We start from the raw sequence: 21,036 nt of genomic DNA, 5'->3' as shown, positions 1-21,036 counted from the left end.
GCATTTTGGGTCATCAGCTGATTTTTCGATCTTGGCCTGAATGGCCTTTGTCCTGATGTCTTGCTCCTGGGCTGCAAGGATCAGGCCTTCTGTCTCCTTCTTCAGGGTCCCATTCGTGAGCCAGAGCCAGGTCTTCTCCTTATCAGCTTTTCATTCAATTTTGTCAAGGAACTTTCCATGCAATGTTTTGTTGTGCCAGCCGTCAGCTCTAGTTTGTAGTGCGGTTTTCTTGTACTGGTTTTTTGTCTGCTGTGCTTTGAGGAGTTTCTGATTTTTTACTTCAATCAAAGCAGGTTCTTCACTTTGCTTTCCATCTTCTGCCAGGGCATGTTCTTCTTCTTTGACTGCTTGTTTGACTTGTAAGAGTCCTCTGCCCCCTGATCTTCTAGGCAGATATAGCCGGTCAACATCACTGCGAGGGTGCAGTGAATGATGAATGGTCATGAGTTTTCTTGTTTTTCTGTCCAAATTGTCCAGTTCCATCTGTGTCCAGTTTATGATGCCAGCAGTATATCTTATGACAGGTATGGCCCAGGTGTTTATGGCCTTGATGGTGTTGCCTCCATTGAGCTTGCTTTTGAGAATTTTTCTGACCCTTTGTGTGTATTCTTTGCTGACCACAGTCTTCACATGTTCATGCTTGATGTTGTCCAGCTGTAATATGCCCAGATATTTATAGGCCTCTGGCTGGTGACACTTTATTGTTTGGCCATTAGGCATATTTATGCCCTCACTTTCCGTGATTTTTCCCTTCTTCAATGCCACTGTCGAACATTTGTCCAAACCAAACTCCATGCTGATATCAATGTTAGTCAGAGACTGGATTTCAGTTTCCGTTTTCCCATACAGCTTCAGGTCATCCATGTACATCAGATGCGAAATTTTGTGAGAATTCTTAGATTATTATTATTATATAAGGTAGGCTGCTAGGAATTGTGGGAGTTGTAGTCCAAAACACCTGGAACGGCCCAGTTGGCCTGTCCTAGGAAATTGGTTCTAAACCTTCCTATTTTGTGTATTGAACCCCTTAATAGTCTAGGAAATTATTCTTCTTCTTATTATTCTTCTTCTCGTGACTAGAATCTCCCTCACCTGCTGCTGCTTCTTCCTCCCCTCAGGAATGTGTGCGTCGTGCGCGGTGACGTCACGGCGCGTCGGCGGGTGACGCAAGGACGCCGCGGCGGCGCTCGGCCCGCCCTCCCTTCCCCTCCCGGGGGCGGAAGAGGAAGAGCCTGAGGCGGCAAAATGGCGGAGGCCTCCCCTCAGCCGGGCCGCTTCTTCTGCCACTGCTGCTCGGCCGAGATCGCCCCGAGGCTGCCGGTGAGGAACCCTCGCCTCCCCCCGCCCCACCCTCCCCTGGTCTCCCAGCCCTGCGGCCCTAGGCCTCGCCGCCCTCTCGGGACTACAACTCCCGTCACCTCATGAGGGGATCTTGCGGGTCTTGAGGGGATCTTGCCCTTCTCCTCACTATTATTCTTATCATCCGTGATATTATCCCTTGGGATATCATTATTTATTATTATTGTGTTGTCCAAGGCTTTCAAGGCCTTCCTGTGAGTTTTGAGGGCTGTCTGGCCATGTTCCAGAAGCATTCTCTCCTGACGTTTCGCCCCACATCTCTGGCAGGCATCCCTCAGAGGCTGGGAAGTCTGTTGGAAACTAGGCAAGCGGGGTTTATATAAATTATATTATACATATATATGGAATGATGTCCAGGGCAGGAGAAAGAACTCTTCTATTAAAATTATATATATATATATGTATATGTATGTATGTGTGTGTGTGTGTGTGTATATATATATATATATATATATATATACACACACACACACACACACACACACACACTAGCTGTGCCCAGCAACACGTTGCTGTGGCGTTGTCTGGTGGTGTTGGTGAGAACTTGTTGAGGTAGTGGTGGTAGTGAATGTCTGTTGTATGGTTGTCTTTATGTTTAGTATGCATTTGGTTGTTTGTGTTCTGTGAAAGTGGTGAGGGTAGACAGGGTCTATGTCCCTGTATAGTATTTATACGTTGTCCATGTGTTGTGAATGCTTGGATTATGTCCTGCTGCATAGTAGAAAGGGTTGGGCTGGATGGCCCTTAGGGGTCTCTCCAAACTCTTGGATTCTATGCTTCTATTATTATTATTATCATCATCATCATCATCTTCTTCATCATTATTATGTAGAAGCTGGATGACCATCTTTCAGGATAATATAAGATTATAAATGGGTTAAATAGCTGTGTGGAAGGGCCTTGAGTCTACATTGCCATATAATCCAGTGCAAATTAGATAATCTATGGAAGAGGCCTAAGTGGCAGAAGCTTGGATAAGCGAATATCTTGGATAATAAGGAGGGATTAAGGAAAAGCCTATTAAACATCAAGTTAGGTTATGATTTTACAAATTAAGCACCAAAGCATCATGTTATACAACAAATTTGACAGAAAAAGTAGTTCAATATGCAGTAATGTTATGTTGTAATTACTGTATTTATGAATTTAGCACCAAAATATCACGATATATTGAAAACATTGACTACAAAAATGGCTTGGATAATCCAGAAACTTGGATAAGCGAGGCTTGGATGAGTGAGACTCTACTGTATACATATGGAATGATGTCCAGGACAGAAGCAAGAACTCTTCTATTATTTATTTATATACATAATATTATACCTTAATATAATATAATATAATTTGTTAGCTGGCCCTGATTGTGTCCTGTCTGGAATTTCCCTGTTTTCTGAGTGTTGTGATTTATTTACTGTCCTGATATTGGAGTTTATTAATACTGGTCACCAGATTGTGTTCATTTTCCTGGTTTCCTTCTTTCTGTTGACATTGTCCACATGCCTAAGGATCTCAGTGGCTTCTTTGTATCATCTGACATGGTGGTTATTATTATTATTATTATTACAGCATTTCTACCCTGCCCTTCTCACCCAATACAGGGACTCAGGGCGGCTTACAATATAAAACACATAAATAACAGTTACAATAATTACATTAAATTAAATTACATTAAAAACATTCACAAATACACATAAAGTAAATATTTAGGACCTTGTTTGTTAGAGTGGTCCAGCATTTCTGTGTTCTTAAATAATATTCTGTGTCCAGGTTGGTTCATCAAGTCCTCTGCTATGGCGGGCATCCTCAGAGGTTGTGACGTCTGTTCTAAACTAGGCAAGTGGAGTGTTTATATGTATATTTATATGTATGAGAGCACCCGATGGCGCAGTGTGTTAAACCGCTGAGCTACTGAACTTGCTGACCGAAAGGTCGCCACTTCAAATCCAGGGAGCAGGTTGAGCTCCCGTTGTCAACCCCAGCTTCTGACAACCTAGCAGTTCGAAAACATGCAAATGTGAGTAAATCAATAGGTACTGCTCTGGAGGGAAAGTAACGGTACTCCATGCATTCATGCCATTGGCCACATGACCTTGGAGGTGTCTACGGACAATGCTGGCTCTTCGGCTTAGAAATGGAGATGAGCACCAAACCCTAGAGTCGGACACAACTATTTATTTATTTGCAATATAGTTTTTATTTATTTCTTAAAGATAGGGATACATCGAAAGTGGGGGGACAAACTAGATAGTGGAGAATAGTAGGAAACGAGAGTAAGTGAAAGAGGGACAGAGAGAAAAAAACAACAATAGGATAAAAACCCATATATATATATATATATATATATATATATATATATATGCAATAAGAGGAGGAGAAAAAAATAAAATAAAAATAGAAGTTGGGGGAGTGGTGCTTTGACTTCCCATCCTTGCTTTGAAGACTTTTCTTTCGTTTTCTTCGACAGTTTCTTTCATTTATTCTAGCCTCCATCTTTTTATTTGTTTTTATATGCAAGACAGATCTATCATGAAGTTCATTCTTCTTTCTCTTAAGAAGTTTACAACTTTTGTCCAGTCTGTTTTATTCTTCCCTTCTCTTATCTTTTGTGTCAGTATATCCATGTGCATAATATCTATTATTTTAATCAACATTTGGGACTTCTTCCTTTTTCCATATTCTTGCTAAAGTCAGTCTTGCTGCTGCGCTAATATGAAATAATATTCTAATAATCTTCATTTTTGTTTAGTGTAGTTGTGAATCCTAATAAGCATGTTTCTGGTTTTAATTTAAATTGAATTCCTAACATTTTTTGTGTCATTTATTTATTTATTAGCGACATTTATATGCCGCCCTTCTCACCCCGAAGGGGATTCAGGGTGGCTTACAAGCCATATGTACATACAATATATTATATTATTCGCATAGCACAATATAAGCATTATATGTTACTATATTGTACTATAACACTATATTGTAATATAAATATACCATTATAATAGTGTATTATTATTATATTGTATTGCATTATAATATTATTAATATTATATGCGTATACAATATATTATATTATTAGTACACTTATTAACGTCAGGGGAAAACCTCTACCTACTTTAATATGCCGTGTCCAGATTGCTTCATCAAGTGCTCTGCCATGGCTGACTTCTCTGGTTGAATTAGTTTGCAAGGCCTTTCATGAACCAACCAATATTATTGGAGAACACAGAAATGCTGGACCACATCAGATGACACAGAGAAAATTCCAGACCGGACACAATCAGGGCCAGCTAACACCTCCCAACCAAGGATTCCCCCCAGGCAGGAAGCAGCCAGGCTTTGAAGCTGCAAGACTATTCAGTGCTAACCAAGGTGGCCAATGGCAACATTCGCACTTGCCTCCAAGAGACAAGAGTTCTATCTCCCACCCTGGACATCATTCCACAGGTATATAAACCCCACTTGCCAAGTTTCCAACAGATCTCACAACTTCTGAGGATGCCTGCCACAGGTGTGGGCGAAACGTCAGGAGTGAATGCTTCTGGAACATGGCCATACAGCCCGGAAAACTCACAGCTACCCAGTGATTCCAGCCGTGAAAGCCTTCGACAACACAATGATATGGTTAATTGCTATGGCTCCATGCATTGGGATCCGGGGAGTTCAAGCTTGATGACAAAATCATCTCCCGTGTTTTTGCCTTTCCCTATTGTGTTTGTGGCCTTAATCATTGCTGTTTTTATCTACAGGACTACATTTGCCCAAGGTGTGAATCTGGTTTCATAGAAGAGCTTCCGGAAGAGTCTAGGTGACAATGCCCTTCCTTTCACTTGGAGGAAAGCCAATATCATCCGGCATGGGACGGTTGAGCTGCCTGTTTTGTTTTGTTTTTTATTGTATTTTATTTTATATATTTTAGTTTATTATATAGTTGTGTATATTATATTTTGTGATCCATTTTATATTTTATATATTTTATGTTTTATTATATTTTTATTGTCCGTTATATGCTTTGTTTTATTCTATTATTTTAATATATATTTTATTTTATTATTTCCTATTTTCTATATTATATTTTATGTTTTCTTTTCTTTTTATATTCTACGTTATATGTTTTATTTTTCTATTACTTTATATATTATATATCATGTTTCATTTTATTATTTTATATATTATGTTTTATGCTTTATTTTATTTTTATATTGTACACTATATGTATTATTATTATTATTATTAACTGCATTTCTATACCGCTTTTCTCACCCCTGGGTGGATTTAAATTTTGTCATAATAAATGTCAAAATTCAATGCCTTACATATACAGTAGAGTCTCACTGATCCAATGTAAACGGGCTGGCAGAATGTTGGATAAGTGAATATGTTGGATAATAAGGAGGGATTAAGGAAAAGCTTATTAAACATCAAATTAAGTTATGATTTTACAAATTGAGCACCAAAACATCATGTTTTACCACAAATTTGACAGAAAAAGCAGTTCAATACACAGTAATGCTATGTAGTAATTACTGTATTTACAAATTTAGCACCAAAATATCACAATATATTGAAAACATTGACTACAAAAATGGCGTGGATAATCCAGAAACTTGGATAAGCGAGGCTTGGATAAGCGAGACTCTACTGTATTATTATTATTATTATTATTAACTGCATTTCTATACCGCTTTTCTCACCCCTGGGTGGATTATTATTAAAAGCATACATAAGCACATTTACATTGAAGAAGATGAGAATAATGTTTTGATCAGAGTTGGACAGTCTTATCTTAAATCTGAGCTTTATGTAAATATCCAAAAACATTTAATCTACTGATGCTTCAATTAATGTAATTTTATTGGTATCTGTTTTTATTTCTGAAATTTATCACCCTCGGCTTATACTTGAGTCAATGTTTTCCCAGTTTTTTTGTGGTAAAATTAGGTACCTTGGCTTATATTTGGGTGGGCTTATACTCGAGCATATACGGTATATTATATTATTAGCATAGCATAATACAGTAGAGTCTCACTTATCCAACATAAACGGGCTGGCAGAATGTTGGATAAGTGAATATGTTGGATAATAAGGAGAGATAAAGGAGAAGCCTATTAAACATCAAATTAGGTTATGATTTTACAAATTAAGCACCAAAACATCAAGTTTAACTACAAATTTGACAGAAAAAGTAGTTCAATACGCAGTAATGCTATGTAGTAATTACTGTATTTACAAATTTAGCACCAAAATATCACAAAGTATTGAAAACGTTGACTACAAAAATGTGTTGGATAATCCAGAACGTTGGATAAGCGAATGTTGGATAAGTGAGACTCTACTGTATAAGCATTATATATTACTACTAGCTGTGCCCGACCACGCGTTGCTGTGGCAAAGTGGTGGTGGTATTGGTTAAAAATTGTTGTGTAATTTTTATTTGACGTTATTTGCAATTTTTTATTAATTTTATTGTAAGTTATATTTTTATTTATTATATTTTATTATTTTCTTGTATTACTTTTAGTTATTTTCTGTTATTATAGTATTTTATTGTATTAATTTTTAGTGTTTTTTATTATTTTTTATTGGGTTGCTAGGAGACCAAGTTGGAGGAGCTTAGCCTTCTAACTGGCAGCAATTGGATAAAAACAATTATTCCTCTCCCTCTAATTAGGACTTTATTTTTCTTTTCTTTTTGTTGTATCAACCTAGAGCCGTGGATGATGGGTTGTGTGGTCAAATTTCGATGTTGGGGGGCCTGTAGTTTTGTTGTTTTGTGGGTTGCCATCACTCTTTTATATATATAGATATTGTACTATACCACAATGCTGCAATATTATTCATAATATCACGTGTAATATACATATACAATTATAACAATGTATTATTATTATATTGTATTACGTTATATAGCATAATGTGAGTTTTTTATATATTATTATACTGTCATATTATATTGTCGTTTGCTATGTCATACTATGCCTTTGTGTCAATAATAATAATAATAATAATAAAATGACAACAACAAGTGACACTTCCCATCATAGCAGGGGAAGCATCTTTCTTCTGTATCTTTTTCCCTCTCCGTAGGAACGTTGAGAACGGCTCCAGCTCTTCGGCGTCGACCAGCGACCAGAACCGGCACCCGTTTGAGGTAAGGCTTGGAAGGGTCTGAATGGGAGTCTGGCGTCGGCAGAGGCTCCCAGTTCTAACCAGTGCGCTCCCTCCCCTTGCCAGAATGTGGACCAGCAGCTCTTCACCCTGCCGCAGGGCTACGGCCAGTTCACCGTCGGGATCATCGACGAGAACTTTGAGTTCCCGGCCTTCGGGCCCAACGCCCAGCCGGAGGACAACCGGGACGCCGAGAACCGGCGGGAGCGGGAGCACCAGTCCCGGCACCGCTATGGGGCCCGGCAGCCCCGGGCACGCTTCACCGCACGGAGGACCGCCGGCCGGCACGAGGGGGTCCCCACGCTCGAAGGGTGAGCCCCCCTCCCTCTCACCCTCCCTCGCATCCCGAGGGTCAGCCGGTCCAAGCCCGTTCTGCCCACGGCACAATCCGATCCCTCCCGACAGATGGCCACCCTCTCCTGGAGAGAAATAGGGCGATGTAATAATAATAATAATTTTTTTTCGTGTCAGGAGCAACCAGAGTTGCTTCTGGAGTGAGAGAATTGGCCGTCTGCAAGGACGTTGCCCAGGGGACGCCCGGATGTTTTACCATCCTTGTGGGAGGCTTCTCTCATGTCCCCGCATGGAGCTGGAGCTGAAAGAGGGAGCTCATCCGCGTTCTCCCCAGGTGGGATTCGAACCTGGCAGCCTTCAGGTCAGCAACCCAACCTTCAAGTCACGAGGCTTTTATCCCCTAGGCCATCGGAGGCTCCATAATAATAATTATTATTATAATAATTTTTTTGTACCCTTAATAATAATAATTTTATTTTTGTACTCTGAATAATAATAATTTTATTTTTGTACCCCAAATATTATTATTATTAATAATAATAAAGTTGTAATTATTATCATTATTATTATTATTATTAATGATAATAATTAAAACTTTATTTTTGTACCCTGAATAATAATAATAACTTTATTTTTGTACCCCTAATAATAATAATAATACTAATAATAATAACTACAGTAGAGTCTCACTTATCCAACACTCGCTTATCCAACGTTCTGGATTATCCAACGCATTTTTGTAGTCAATGTTTCAATACATCATGAAATTTTGGTGCTAAATTCATAAATACAGTAATTACTACATACCGTTACTGTGTATTGAACTACTTTTTCTGTCAAATTTGTTGTTAAACATGATGTTTTGGTGCTTAATTTGTAAAACCATAACCTAATTTGATGTGTAGTAGGCTTTTCCTAAATCCCTCCTAAGTATCCAACATATTCGCTTATCCAATGTTCTGCCGGCCCGTTTATGTTGGATTAGTGAGACTCTACTGTACATAAAAATGCAATTCAACAATATAAACAGACTAAAACAACAACAACATTATAGCAATAATCAAATAAGCATAACCGAATCCTACAGTTGGAGGAGACCCCCAAGGTCCCCCCGCCCTTCGCCCAAACCCATAAATCAGGGGTCCTCAAACTTTTAAAGCAGAGGGCCGGTCCACAATCCTTCAGACTGTTGAGCGGCCGAATTATCATTTGGGGAAAAAAAATTCCTATGCACACTGCACATATCTTATTAGTAGTGCAAAACAACAACAATAACAATGAAAGAACAATGTACAGAAGTGTGGGCCTGCTTCTGGCCAATGAGATAGTCAGGTTAATTAGGATTGTTGTTGTTGTTGTGTGTCTTCAAGTCATTTCAGACTTTGGGCGAGCCTAAGTCCAAAATTATTTATTTATTCATTTACTACATTTATTTACTACACTTATATCCCACCCTTTTCACCCTGAAGGGAACTCAGAGCAGCTGTATATACATACAGTATATTATATTATTAGCATAGCACAATATTAGCATTATATATTACTATATTGAACTATACCACTATACTGTAATATTATATGTAATATATAACATATAATTAATATTATTATATGGTATTATTATTAGTATTATATTGTATAAATTGTATAGACTCGGTCTTTTAAACTTGAACACGCCTATCTGTGTTTTATAATGCGTTTTATGAATGTTTTATGTAAGTTAATTTTTAACTGATTTATAGTGTATTGTACAGGTTTTATATGTGTGTTTTATTGTAAGCCGCCCTGAGTCCCCTGTTGGGATATAAATGTTGTAATAAAAAAATAAAAAAAAATAAAAAAATTATTATTATCAATATAATATGTATATACAATATATTATATTATTAAAACGGATATAAAAATATTATATTATAAATGAGGGCGGGGGCCAGGTAAATGACCTTGGAGGGCCGCATTCGGCCCCCGGGCCTTAGTTTGGGGACCCCTGCCATAAATGCAGGTAGACACCATCCGAAAATACATCACACAGTCCTAGACACTTGGGAAGTGTTCGACTTGTGATTTTGTGATACGAAATCCAGCATACCTATCTTGCTTGCTGTGTCATAATAAAAATAATAATAGTAATAAATGATCTCCCTTCCTCCTCAGAATCATCCAGCAGCTGGTCAATGGGATCATCGCGCCAACCACGATACCGAACCTCGGGGTGGGGCCCTGGTGAGTCGTACCTTTCGCCTGGCTGCATAGAGAGAAAGATCGCTTGAGTTTATGGTTATATAACCATTCGCTTGGGACCTTGGGCAAGCCTCAGAGGTGGTTTATCATAGCCAGCGAAGCCTCTCTAGTTGCCTTTCCGAGGGCCGGAGAACTAACTCTGTGTCTTCTGTCTTCAAAGGGGGGTCTTGCATTCGAATCCCATGGACTACGCCTGGGGGGCCAATGGCTTGGACGCCATTATCACGCAGGTAAAGCTCGCAGCGGGGAGATCGGGTTTCGCATCCGTGTCAACCCCCGAAAGCCCACTTCAGGGCTTGGACTAGATGGCCTTTGGGGACCCCTTCCCAAGCGATGCTTGGTGTTGCGGTTCTTTTTCCATATATACGACCGTATACGCTATATTTCTTTCAGCTCCTGAATCAGTTTGAAAACACAGGCCCCCCTCCCGCCGACAAAGAGAAAATCCAGGCGCTTCCCACTATCCATATAACAGAAGAGCATGTAGGTGAGTCATGGGCTTGTTGTTATTTTTGTTGTTGTTGTTACTGTATATACTCGAGTATAAGCCCTTTTTTTAAGACTGAAAAAGCTCCCTTCAGCTTATACTCGGGTGAGGGTCCTGGTTGGCTTATATTTGGGTCAGCTTATACTCGGGAATATATGGTACATTTATTATTTTTCTCTATTATTATTGGTATTATTACATTTATTATTTTTCTCTATTATTGTTGCTACTATTACATTTATTTTACTCTATTTTTATTATTATTATTAATACATTTATTATTTCACTCTGATCTTATTATTATATTTATTATTTTACTCTATTTATTACATGTATTATTTTCCTGTATTTATTATTATTATTATTACATGTATTATTTTACTCTATTATTATTATTATTATTATTATTATTATTATTATTATTATTATTATTAAAAGGATACATTAGCACATTTACATTGAAGAAGATGAGAATAATGATTTAATCAGAGTTGGACAGTCTTATGTTAAATTAGAGCTTTATGTAATGCGCTCTACGTGGGGCTTCCCTTGAAGACGGCCCGGAAACTACAATTGGTCCAGCGCTCGGCTGCCAGGTTAATTACGGGGGCGAGTTACAGGGAGAGATCTACTCCCCTGTTCAAGGAGCTCCACTGGCTGCCTTTTATTTTCCGGTCCCAATTCAAGGTGTATACCATCACATATAAAGCCCTAAACGGTTTGGGACCCACCTACCTTCGTGACCGTATCTCCTATCACAAGCCTACCCGATCCCTTCGTTCATCAGGGGAAGCTCTCCTGTCCCCACTCCCGATATCCCAGACCCGCCTTGTGGGAACAAGGGAGAGGGCCTTTTCTGCTGTGGCCCCCCGATTGTGGAATTCTCTGCCCGCGGAGATTAGGCAAGCCCCCACACTAGCAGCCTTCAAGAAAGACTTGAAAACATGGCTCTTTCGCTGCGCTTTTGGAGAGTAACCATTTTATATTTCTTTTCCGTTGCTCCCCCTAATATCTATCCTCCAGAATACCCCACTCCCTTATGACCCTGTTCGCTGTGGTTTTTATTTTTATGTCTTTCTCACCCCGAGTTTTAACTTAATGTTCATGTGGTCTGCCCTTGTTTTTATTGTCTCCTTGTTTTATTTTGTAATGGATATTATTTACTGTATTGTTTATTGTATTGTGTTGTGCTGTTCTTTTATATGCTGTTTATATTGTATTGTTGTAAGCCGCCCCGAGTCCCCATTGGGGAGATGGTGGCGGGGTATAAATAAAGTTTTATTATTATTATTATTATTATTATTATTATTATTATTATTATTATTATGTAAATATTCAAAAACATTTAACCTACTGATGCTTCAATTAATGTAATTTTATTGGTACAGTAGAGTCTCACTTATCCAACACTCGCTTATCCAACGTTCTGGATTATCCAACACATTTTTGTAGTCAATCTTTTCAATATATCGTGATATTTTGGTGCTAAATTCGTAAATACAGTAATTACTACATAGCATTACTGCGTATTGAACTACTTTTTCTGTCAAATATGTTGTCTAACATGATGTTTTGGTGCTTCATTTGTAAAATAATAACCTAATTTGATGTTTAATAGGCTTTTCCTTAATGCCTCCTTATTATCCAACATATTCGCTTATCCAACATTCTGCCAGCCCGTTTATGTTGGATAAGTGAGACTCTACTGTATCTGTTTTTATTTCTGAAATTTACCACCCTCGGCTTATACTCGAGTCAATGTTTTCCCAGGTTTTTTTTTGTAGTAAAATCAGGTGCCTCGGCTTATATTCGGGTCGGCTTATACTCGAGTATATATGGTATTTACTTTATTTATATCCTGGTAAATTCCGGTTTGCGGTTATTACATTGGAGGCCATACTAAGTTGCATCAATGGAGATCCACCAGAAGTTGTTTGTTGTTGTTGTTGTTTACTTTCTTTATATCCCGCAATTCTATGGTAACTTCTGGTGCAGGTTGTTGCTTTCCATAGTTTGCAGTTATTAAATTAGACCAGAAGTTGTTGTTGTTGTTTACTTTATTTACATCCCGCAATTCTATGGTAACTTCCGGTGCAAGTCGTTGCTTTCAGTAGTTTGTGATTATTAAATTAGAGGCCGTATTAAGTCGTGTCAATGGAGATCCAGCAGAAGTTGTTTTTTTTTTGTTTTGTTTACTTTATATCCCGCAATTCTATGGTAACTTCCATTGCAAGTCGTTGCTTTCCATAGTTTGCGATTATTAAATTGGAGGCTGTATTAAGTTGTGTCAATGGAGAGCCACCAGAATTTGTTGTTGTTGTTGTTTACTTTCTTTATATCCCTCAATTCTATGGTAAATTCCAGTGCAGGTCGTTGCTTTCAATAGTTTGCAGCTATTAAAATAGAGGCCGTATTAAGTCGCGTCAATGGAGATCCACCAGAAGTTGTTGTTGTTGTTGTTTACTTTATTTACATCCTGCAATTCTATGGTAAATTCTGGTGCAAGTTGTTGCTTTCAATAGTTTACAGCTATTAAATTAGAGGCCGTATTAAGTTGCGTCAATGGAGATACACCAGAAGTTGTTGTTGTTGTTGTTGTTTACTTTCTTTATATCCCACAATTCTATTGTAACTTCCGGTGCAAGTCATTGCTTTCAATAGTTTGCAGCTATTAAATTGGAGGCTGTATTAAGTCGCATCAATGGAGATCCATTAGTTGTTGTTGTTGTTTATTTTATTTATGTCCACCACAAGTTGTTGTTGTTGTTTACTATATTTGCACCCTGCAATTCTATGGTAACTTCAATTGCAAATCATTCCTTTCAATAGTTTGCGGTTATTAAATTGAAGGCCGTATTAAGTTGTGTCAATGGAGATCCACCAGAAGTTGTTGTTGTTGTTTATTTTATTTACATTCCACAATTCTATGGTAACTTCCATTGCAAGTCGTTGCTTTCAATAGTTTGCGGTTATTAAATTGGAGGCCGTATTAAGTCAGTCAATGGAGATCCTCCAGAAGTTGTTGTTGTTGTTATTTACTTTATTTACATCCTACAATTCTTTATTTACATCCCACAATTCTGTGGTAACAGAATTTATTTACATCCCACAATTCTGTGCAAGTCGTGTCAATGGAGATCCACCAGAAGTTGTTGTTGTTTACTTTATGTATATTTCACAATTCTATGGTAACTTCCATTGCAAGTCATTCCTTTCAATAGTTGCGATTATTAAATTGGAGGCCGTACTAAGTCGCGTCAATGGAGATCCACCAGTTGTTGTTGTTTACTTTATTTACATCCTGCAATTCTGTGGTAACTGCCGGTGCAAGTCGCATCAATGGAGATCCAGAAGTTGTTGTTGTTGTTATTTACTTTATTTACATCCCACAATTCTATGGTAACTGCCGGTGCAAGTCGCATCAATGGAGATTCAGAAGTTGTTGTTGTTGTTATTTACTTTATTTACATCCCACAATTCTATGGTAACTGCCGGTGCAAGTCGCATCAATGGAGATCCAGAAGTTGTTGTTATTTACTTTATTTACATCCCACAATTCTATGGTAACTGCTGGTGCAAAATTGCATCAATGGAGCTCCACCAGAAGTAGTAGTTGTTGTTTACTTTATTTACATCCTGCAATTCTATGGTAAATTCCGGTGCAAGTTGTTCCTTTCAATAGTTTGTGGTTATTAAATTGGAGGCCATATTCCCCGCTGATAGCGTTTTTATCTACTATTTATTTTTATTATTTATTTGAAAATCTGAGTTTTAATTGTATCAAATGCATAAGGTTGTGGGTGAACTACAACTCACATCATGCCAGGCCAACCCCAGAAACTCCATCAGTACTTAAAGTTTGTGATGTTGGACAAGTTTGCTCCGGATGCATCATTGGTGGCGTTCAATTGGCAGTAGGGTGAACTACAACTCCCAGAAAGTAAGGTCAATTCCCTAACCCAAACCCCTCCAGTCAAACCATTTCAGCATCTCAGGTGTATGTGCCAAGTGTGTTCGATTCTTCAGTGTTTGGGTTCACAATGCTCTCTGGATGTAGGTGAACTACAACTCCCCCAAATCAAGGTGAATTTTCCCCAAAGGATTCTAGTATTTTTTGCTCGTAATGGGGGCTCAAGTGTGGTCCAATTCCATCTTTGGTGGATCTCAGGGTGCTCCTTGATTGCAGGTGAACTATACATCCCGGTACCTACAATTCCAAAATGTCCAGGCCAATTCATCTCAAAAGCCACCAATATTCACATTTGGACATATCAGTTATATATGCCAAGTTTGGTCCAGATCCATCATTGTTTGGCTTCATAGTATGCTCTAGATGTAGGTGAACTACAACTCCCGCAAATCAAGGTGAATTTTCCCCAAAGACACCCAGTAATTTTTTTTCTAGTCATGGGGCCTCTGTGTGCCAAGTTTGTTCAAATTCTATCTGTGGTGGAGTTCAGAGTGTTCATTGATTGCTGGTGAACTATACATCCCAGTACCTACAACTCCAAAATGTCCAGGCCGGGGGTCCTCAAACTTTTTAAGCCGAGGGCCGGTCCACAATCCTTCAGACTGTTGAGGGGCCGGATTATCATTTGAAAAAAAATACAAACAAATTCCGATGCATACTGCACATGTCTTATTTGTAGTGCAAAAACAACAACAACAACAACAATGAAAGAACAATACAATATTTAAAAATAAAAACAATTTTAACCAACATACATTTATCAGGATTTCAATGGGAAATATGGTCCTGCTTCTGGCCAATGCGATAGTCAAGTTAATTAGGGTTGTTGTTGTTGTTGTTGTTGTTGTTGTTGTGTGCCTTCAAGTCATTTCAGATTTGGACGAGCCTAAGTCTAAAATGTATTTATTTAGTATTTATTTATTTACTGCATTTATTTACTACATTTGTATCACACCCTTCTCACCCCAAAAGGGACTCAGAGTGGCTTACAAATTATATGTACATACAATATATTTTATTTGCATAACACAATATTAGCATTATATATTACTATATTGAACCTATACCACTATACTGTAATATTATTAGTAATATAGAATATATAATTAATGTTATTATATGGTTTTATTATTAGCGTTATATTGTATTACATTATATTATTATTATCAATATTATATGTATATACAATATATTATAAAACTGAGGGCGGGGGCCAGGTAAATGACCTCGGTGGGCCGCATCCAGCCCCCGGGCCTTAGTTTGGGGACCCCTGGTCCAGGCCAATTCCCCTCAAAACCCACCAGTATTCACATTTGGACATATCGGTTATATATGCCAAGTTTGGTCCAGATCCATCATTGTTTGGGTTCATAGTGCGCCCTGGATGTAGGTGAACTACAACTCCTATCAATCCCTCCAGTATTTTTTCTTGGTCAAGGGGGTTCTGTGTGCGAACCGAGTTCAAGGTCCATCGTTGGTGGGGTCCAGAATGCGCTTAGATTGCCGGTGAACTATACATCCCAGTCCCTACAAGATGTCCAATGTCTGGGATGTATAGTACCGTGACGCTTCTCCCTTTGCGCAGGTTCCGGGCTGGAGTGCCCCGTCTGCAAGGAGGACTACGAAGCCGGGGAGAGTGTCCGGCAACTCCCCTGCAACCACCTTTTCCACGACGGCTGCATCGTCCCCTGGCTGGAACAAGTGAGTCCCCGAAGCGGAATATTAGAATAATAATAGAACAGTAGTGTTGGAAGAGACCTCTAAAGGCCATCTAGTCCAACCCCATTCTGCCATGCAGGAAAAGCACGATCAAAGCGCCCCCGACAAATGACCATCAATAATAATAATAATTATTATTATTATTATTGAACTTCAAAGACTCTGTGTCATACAATTATTAAATAATAATAATAATAATAATAATAATAATAATAATAATAATAATAATAATAATAATGAACACGCAAAGATACTGTGGGACTTCCGAATCCAGACTGACAAAGTTCTGGAACACAACACACCAGATATCACAGTTGTGGAAAAGAACAAGGTTTGGATAATTGATGTCGCCATCCCAGGTGACAGTCGCATTGATGAAAAACAACAGGAAAAACTCAGCCGCTATCAGAACCTCAAGATTGAACTTCAAAGACTCTGGCAGAAACCAGTGCAGGTGGTCCCGGTGGTGATGGGCACATTGGGTGCCGTGCCAAAAGATCTCAGCTGGCATTTGGAAACAATAGACATTGACAAAATTACGATCTGCCAACTGCAAAAGGCCACCCTGCTGGGATCTGCAGCATCATCCAAAAATACATCACACAGTCCTAGACACTTGGGAAGTGTTCGACTTGTGGTTTTGTGAAACGAAATCCAGCATGTCTATCTTGTTTGCTGTGTCATACAACATCGTTGTGTCAATAATAATAATAATAATAATAATATAGTTGGAAGAGACCCCGTGGGCCATCTAGTCCCAACTCCCTGCTGTGCAGGCAATGCACAATCAAAGCACCCCCGACAGATGACCATCAATAATAATAATAATAATAATAATTATTATTATTATTATTATTATTGAACTTCAAAGACTCTGGCAGAAACCAGTGCAGGTGGTCCCGGTGGTGATGGGCACACTGGGTGCCATGCCAAAAGATCTCAGTCGGCATTTGGAAACAATAGACATTGACAAAATTACGATCTGCCAACTGCAAAAGGCCACCCGACTGGGATCTGCACGCATCATCTGAAAATACATCCTAGACACTTGGGAAGTATTCGACTTGTGATTTTGTGAAACGAAATCCAGCATGTCTATCTTGTTTGCTGTGTCATACAATAATAATAATAGTCTATCTATATAAAAGGGTAATGAAATTTCGGACTAGGACAAAACAACAAAACTACACATCCCAGAAACACTAAAGTTGGCAGCACAACCCCTCATCCACGCCTCTACGTTCATACAATAAAAATAAAATAAAAATAAAGTCCTAATTAGAGGGAGAGGAATAGTTGTTTTTATCCAATTGCTGCCAGTTAAAGGCTAAGCTCCGCCCACTCGGTCTCCTAGCAACCCACTCAGCCCAGGGGACAGGCAGAGTTAGGCCTCACTTAGGCCTCTTCCACACTGCCTATAAAGTACAGATTATCAGATTTTAACTGGATTATATGGCAGTGTAGACTCAATGCCCTTCCACACAGCTATATAACCCATTTGTAATCTTATACAGTAGAGTCTCACTAATCCAAGCCTCGCTTATCCAAGCCTCTGGATAATTCAAGCCATTTTTGTAGTCAATGTTTTCCATATATCGTGATATTTTGGTGCTAAATTCGTAAATACACTAATTACAACATGACATTACTGCGTATTGTACTTTTTCTGTTAAATTTGTTGTATAACATGAAGTTTTGGTGCTTAATTTGTAAAATCATAACCTAATTTGATGTTTAATAGGCTTTTCCTTAATCCCTCCTTATTATCCAAGATATTCGCTTATCCAAGCTACTGCCGGCCCGTTTAGCTTGGATAAGTGAGACTCTACTGTATTCTTTATTTTGAACTGGATTATCTTGACTCCACACTGCCATATAATCCACTTCAGTGTGCCTTTTATACAGCTGTGTAGAAGGGACCTCATATAATCCAGTTCTAAGTAGATAATATAAGATACTTTATTTCCCATACCACCATACTTCGCCACAGCAACGCGTGGCCGGACACAGCTAGTAATAATAATAATAATAATAATATAGTTGGAAGAGACCCCTTGGGCCATCTAGTCCAACTTCCTGTCATGCAGACAATGCACAATCAAAGCACCCCCGACATGACCATCCAAAATAATAATAATAATAATAATAATTGAACTTCAAAGACTCTGGCAGAAACCAGTGCAGGTGGTCCCGGTGGTGATGGGCACACTGGGTGCCATGCCAAAAGATCTCAGCCAGCATTTGGAAACAATAGACATTGACAAAATTATGATCTGCCAACTGCAAAAGGCCACCCGACTGGGATCTGCACGCATCATCTGAAAATACATCCTAGACACTTGGGAAGTGTTCGACTTGTGATTTTGTGAAACGAAATCCAGCATATCTATCTTGTTTGTTGTGTCATACAATAAAATAATAATAATATGATATGTATAAAAATAATAATAATCATATATAATAATATGATTATTACTATTAATAATAATAATAATATAATATGAATTATTATTATTATTATTAATAGAGTTGGAAGAGACCCCATGGGCAATCTAGTCCAACACCCTATCGTGCAGGCAATGCACAATCAAAGCACCCCTGACAGATGACCATCAATAATAATAATAATAATAATAATAGAGTTGGAAGAGACCCTGTGGGCCATCTAGTCCAACTCCCTGCCGTGCAGGAAAAACACAATCAAAGCACCCCCAACAGATGACCATCCATAATAATAATAATAATAATAATAATAATAATAATAATAGAGTTGGAAGAGACCCCGTGGGCCATCTAGTCCATCTCCCTGCCATGCAGGCAATGCACAATCAAAGCACCCCTGACAGATGACCATCCAAAATAATAATAATAATAATAATAATAATAATAATAATAATAATAATATGCAGTTTGTGGCTTTGCAAAGCCTTGTCTGGGTCCAAACGAATGCAGTTTGTCAAGGCCTTGTCTGGGTCCAAATCAATGCAGTTCGTAGTTTTGCAAGGCCTTCTCTGGGTCCAAAAGAATTCAGCTTGTACCTTTACAAGGCCTTCTCTGAGTCCAAACAAATGCAGTTTGTGGCTTGGCAAAGTCTTCTCTAGGTCCAAATGAATGTAGTTTTGTAAGGACTTGTCCGGGTCCAAATGAATTCAGTTTCTGGCTTTGAAAGGTTTTGTTTGGGTCCAAATGAATGCAGTTTTGCAAGGCCTTGTCTGGGTCCAAATGAACGCAGTTTGTGGCTTTGCAAAGTTTTGTTTGGGTCCAAATCAGTGCAGTTTTGCAAGGCCTTGTCTGGGTCCAAATCAATGCAGTTTGTGGCTTTGTAAGGTTTTGTTTGGGGCCAAATCAATGCAGTTTTGCAATGCCTTATCTGGGTCCAAATCAATGCATTTTGTGGCTTTGCAAGGTTTTGTCTGGGTCCAAATCAATGCAGTTTTGCAAGGCCTTCTTTGGGTCCAAATGAACGCAGTTTGTGGCTTTGCAAGGTTTTGTTTGGGTCCAAATGAATGCAGTTTTGCAAGGCCTTGTCTGGGTCCAAATCAATGCAGTTTGTGGCTTTGCAAGGTTTTGTTTGGGTCCAAATCAATGCAGTTTTGCAAGGCTTTATCTGGGTCCAAATGAATGCAGTTTGTGGCTTTGCAAGGCCTTATCTGGGTCCAAACGAATGCAATTTGACCAGGGTTCAGCGCTATGGCGTTCTGGGTGTTGCCGTTTGGCAAGGCGCCCAGAGAGAAAGTCCTTGTCAAACTACAACTCCCAGAATCCCGTGGCCTGGGGTCGAGGTGGGTCCGAACCGCGTTGTGTTGACGCTTTTCTTTTCCTTTCCGTTGTCTCTTCCGGTCTTCCGTGCTCCCGCCTCTTCCTCTCCCCTCCCGACGGAAGCATGACACGTGTCCCGTGTGCCGGAAAAGCCTCAGCGGACAGAACACCGCAACGAACCCGCCGGGACTTTCGGCCATGAATTTTGCCGCCGCCTCGTCGTCGTCGTCGTCTTCCTCCTCGTCCTCCAGTTCGCCGAGCAACGAGAACTCGGCCAACAACTCCTGAAGAGGCGGCACTGCGATGGAACCGGCGGACGAGACCACGGCGTCGCTCCGGTCCCTTTTTTTTTTTTTTTTGTTTCCTTTCCTCGTTGTCCGACGATATCACGGGCTGCAAAACCTCCTCCGGAAACCCCTTTTTTCCTCCCCGCATCCCGCGTCCCGTCGCGAGAATGCGAGAATTTTGTTTGCCGGCGGCCGTTAAACACCGAATGTTTCGTACCAAAGCGGTTGGGAGCCGTACGGAGGAGTTCTCGAAGTTTTTAGGACTTTATTTCGCAACCCACCCCTCGTTTTGACCAATCGCTTCCCCTCCGTTTTCTCGCGCCCTGGAAATTTTCTCGCGCCCCGCCTCCCTCCCTTCCCGGTGGGTTTTTTCGACATTGTCGGGGAGTCAGATTTTCCGTTGTTTAGAAGCGACGCCCCGTCTCCCGTGTCCGCCTTCCTTGGTTCGGTCTCCTCTCTCTCGCTCGTTCGACGCGGAGGAAAACAAAAGGGGTTTTTATAATTTTAAATTATTATTACCGCTGTTAAATAAATGGACATTTCAGCTCGGAAGCGGAAGGGTTTGTGCTTTCAGGGGGACGGCAAGATTGCGTCGTGTGGGTTACTTTAATTCATCACATAATAGTCACCATTTTTCCGTTTACAGGTGCAACTATTACGTGAGGAAAACAATCTTCCTTTGATTCCTCTATTTCCATTTTTTAATGAAAGTGGAAAATTGTTGCTCTATTTCATTACATAAAAACGCCATTATTTTT

At 39.4% G+C, this 21,036-nt stretch overlaps 1 protein-coding gene across 1 annotated transcript; it reads left to right on the top strand.

Moving 5' to 3' along the window:
* Positions 1-1,163: 1,163 nt before the first annotated feature.
* rnf126 (ring finger protein 126) lies at positions 1,164-20,830 on the top strand. Its single transcript, XM_062960318.1, has 9 exons — positions 1,164-1,320; positions 5,103-5,161; positions 7,441-7,504; positions 7,588-7,832; positions 9,970-10,038; positions 10,217-10,286; positions 10,450-10,543; positions 16,099-16,214; positions 20,115-20,830. Exons 1-9 carry the CDS (start codon positions 1,246-1,248, stop codon positions 20,277-20,279), a joined length of 957 nt encoding a protein of 318 aa, XP_062816388.1. The 5' UTR covers positions 1,164-1,245; the 3' UTR covers positions 20,280-20,830.
* Positions 20,831-21,036: the final 206 nt, after the last annotated feature.

This window comes from Anolis carolinensis, unplaced genomic scaffold (assembly GCF_035594765.1).
Source record: "Anolis carolinensis isolate JA03-04 unplaced genomic scaffold, rAnoCar3.1.pri scaffold_7, whole genome shotgun sequence".
In the NCBI taxonomy this organism is placed as follows: Eukaryota; Metazoa; Chordata; class Lepidosauria; order Squamata; family Dactyloidae; genus Anolis; species Anolis carolinensis.
Note: the sequence above shows the minus strand (reverse complement) of the source record. Positions and strands in the feature narration are given on the sequence as shown.

Bases quoted from the DNA above. Each gene is read 5' to 3' on its own strand.
- rnf126 (XM_062960318.1), top strand. From the start codon at position 1,246: ATGGCGGAGGCCTCCCCTCAGCCGGGCCGCTTCTTCTGCCACTGCTGC. The intron at 7,505-7,587 runs GTAAGGCTTGGA...TCCCCTTGCCAG, and splicing joins AGAACCGGCACCCGTTTGAG to AATGTGGACCAGCAGCTCTT. The intron at 10,039-10,216 runs GTGAGTCGTACC...CTGTCTTCAAAG, and splicing joins AACCTCGGGGTGGGGCCCTG to GGGGGTCTTGCATTCGAATC.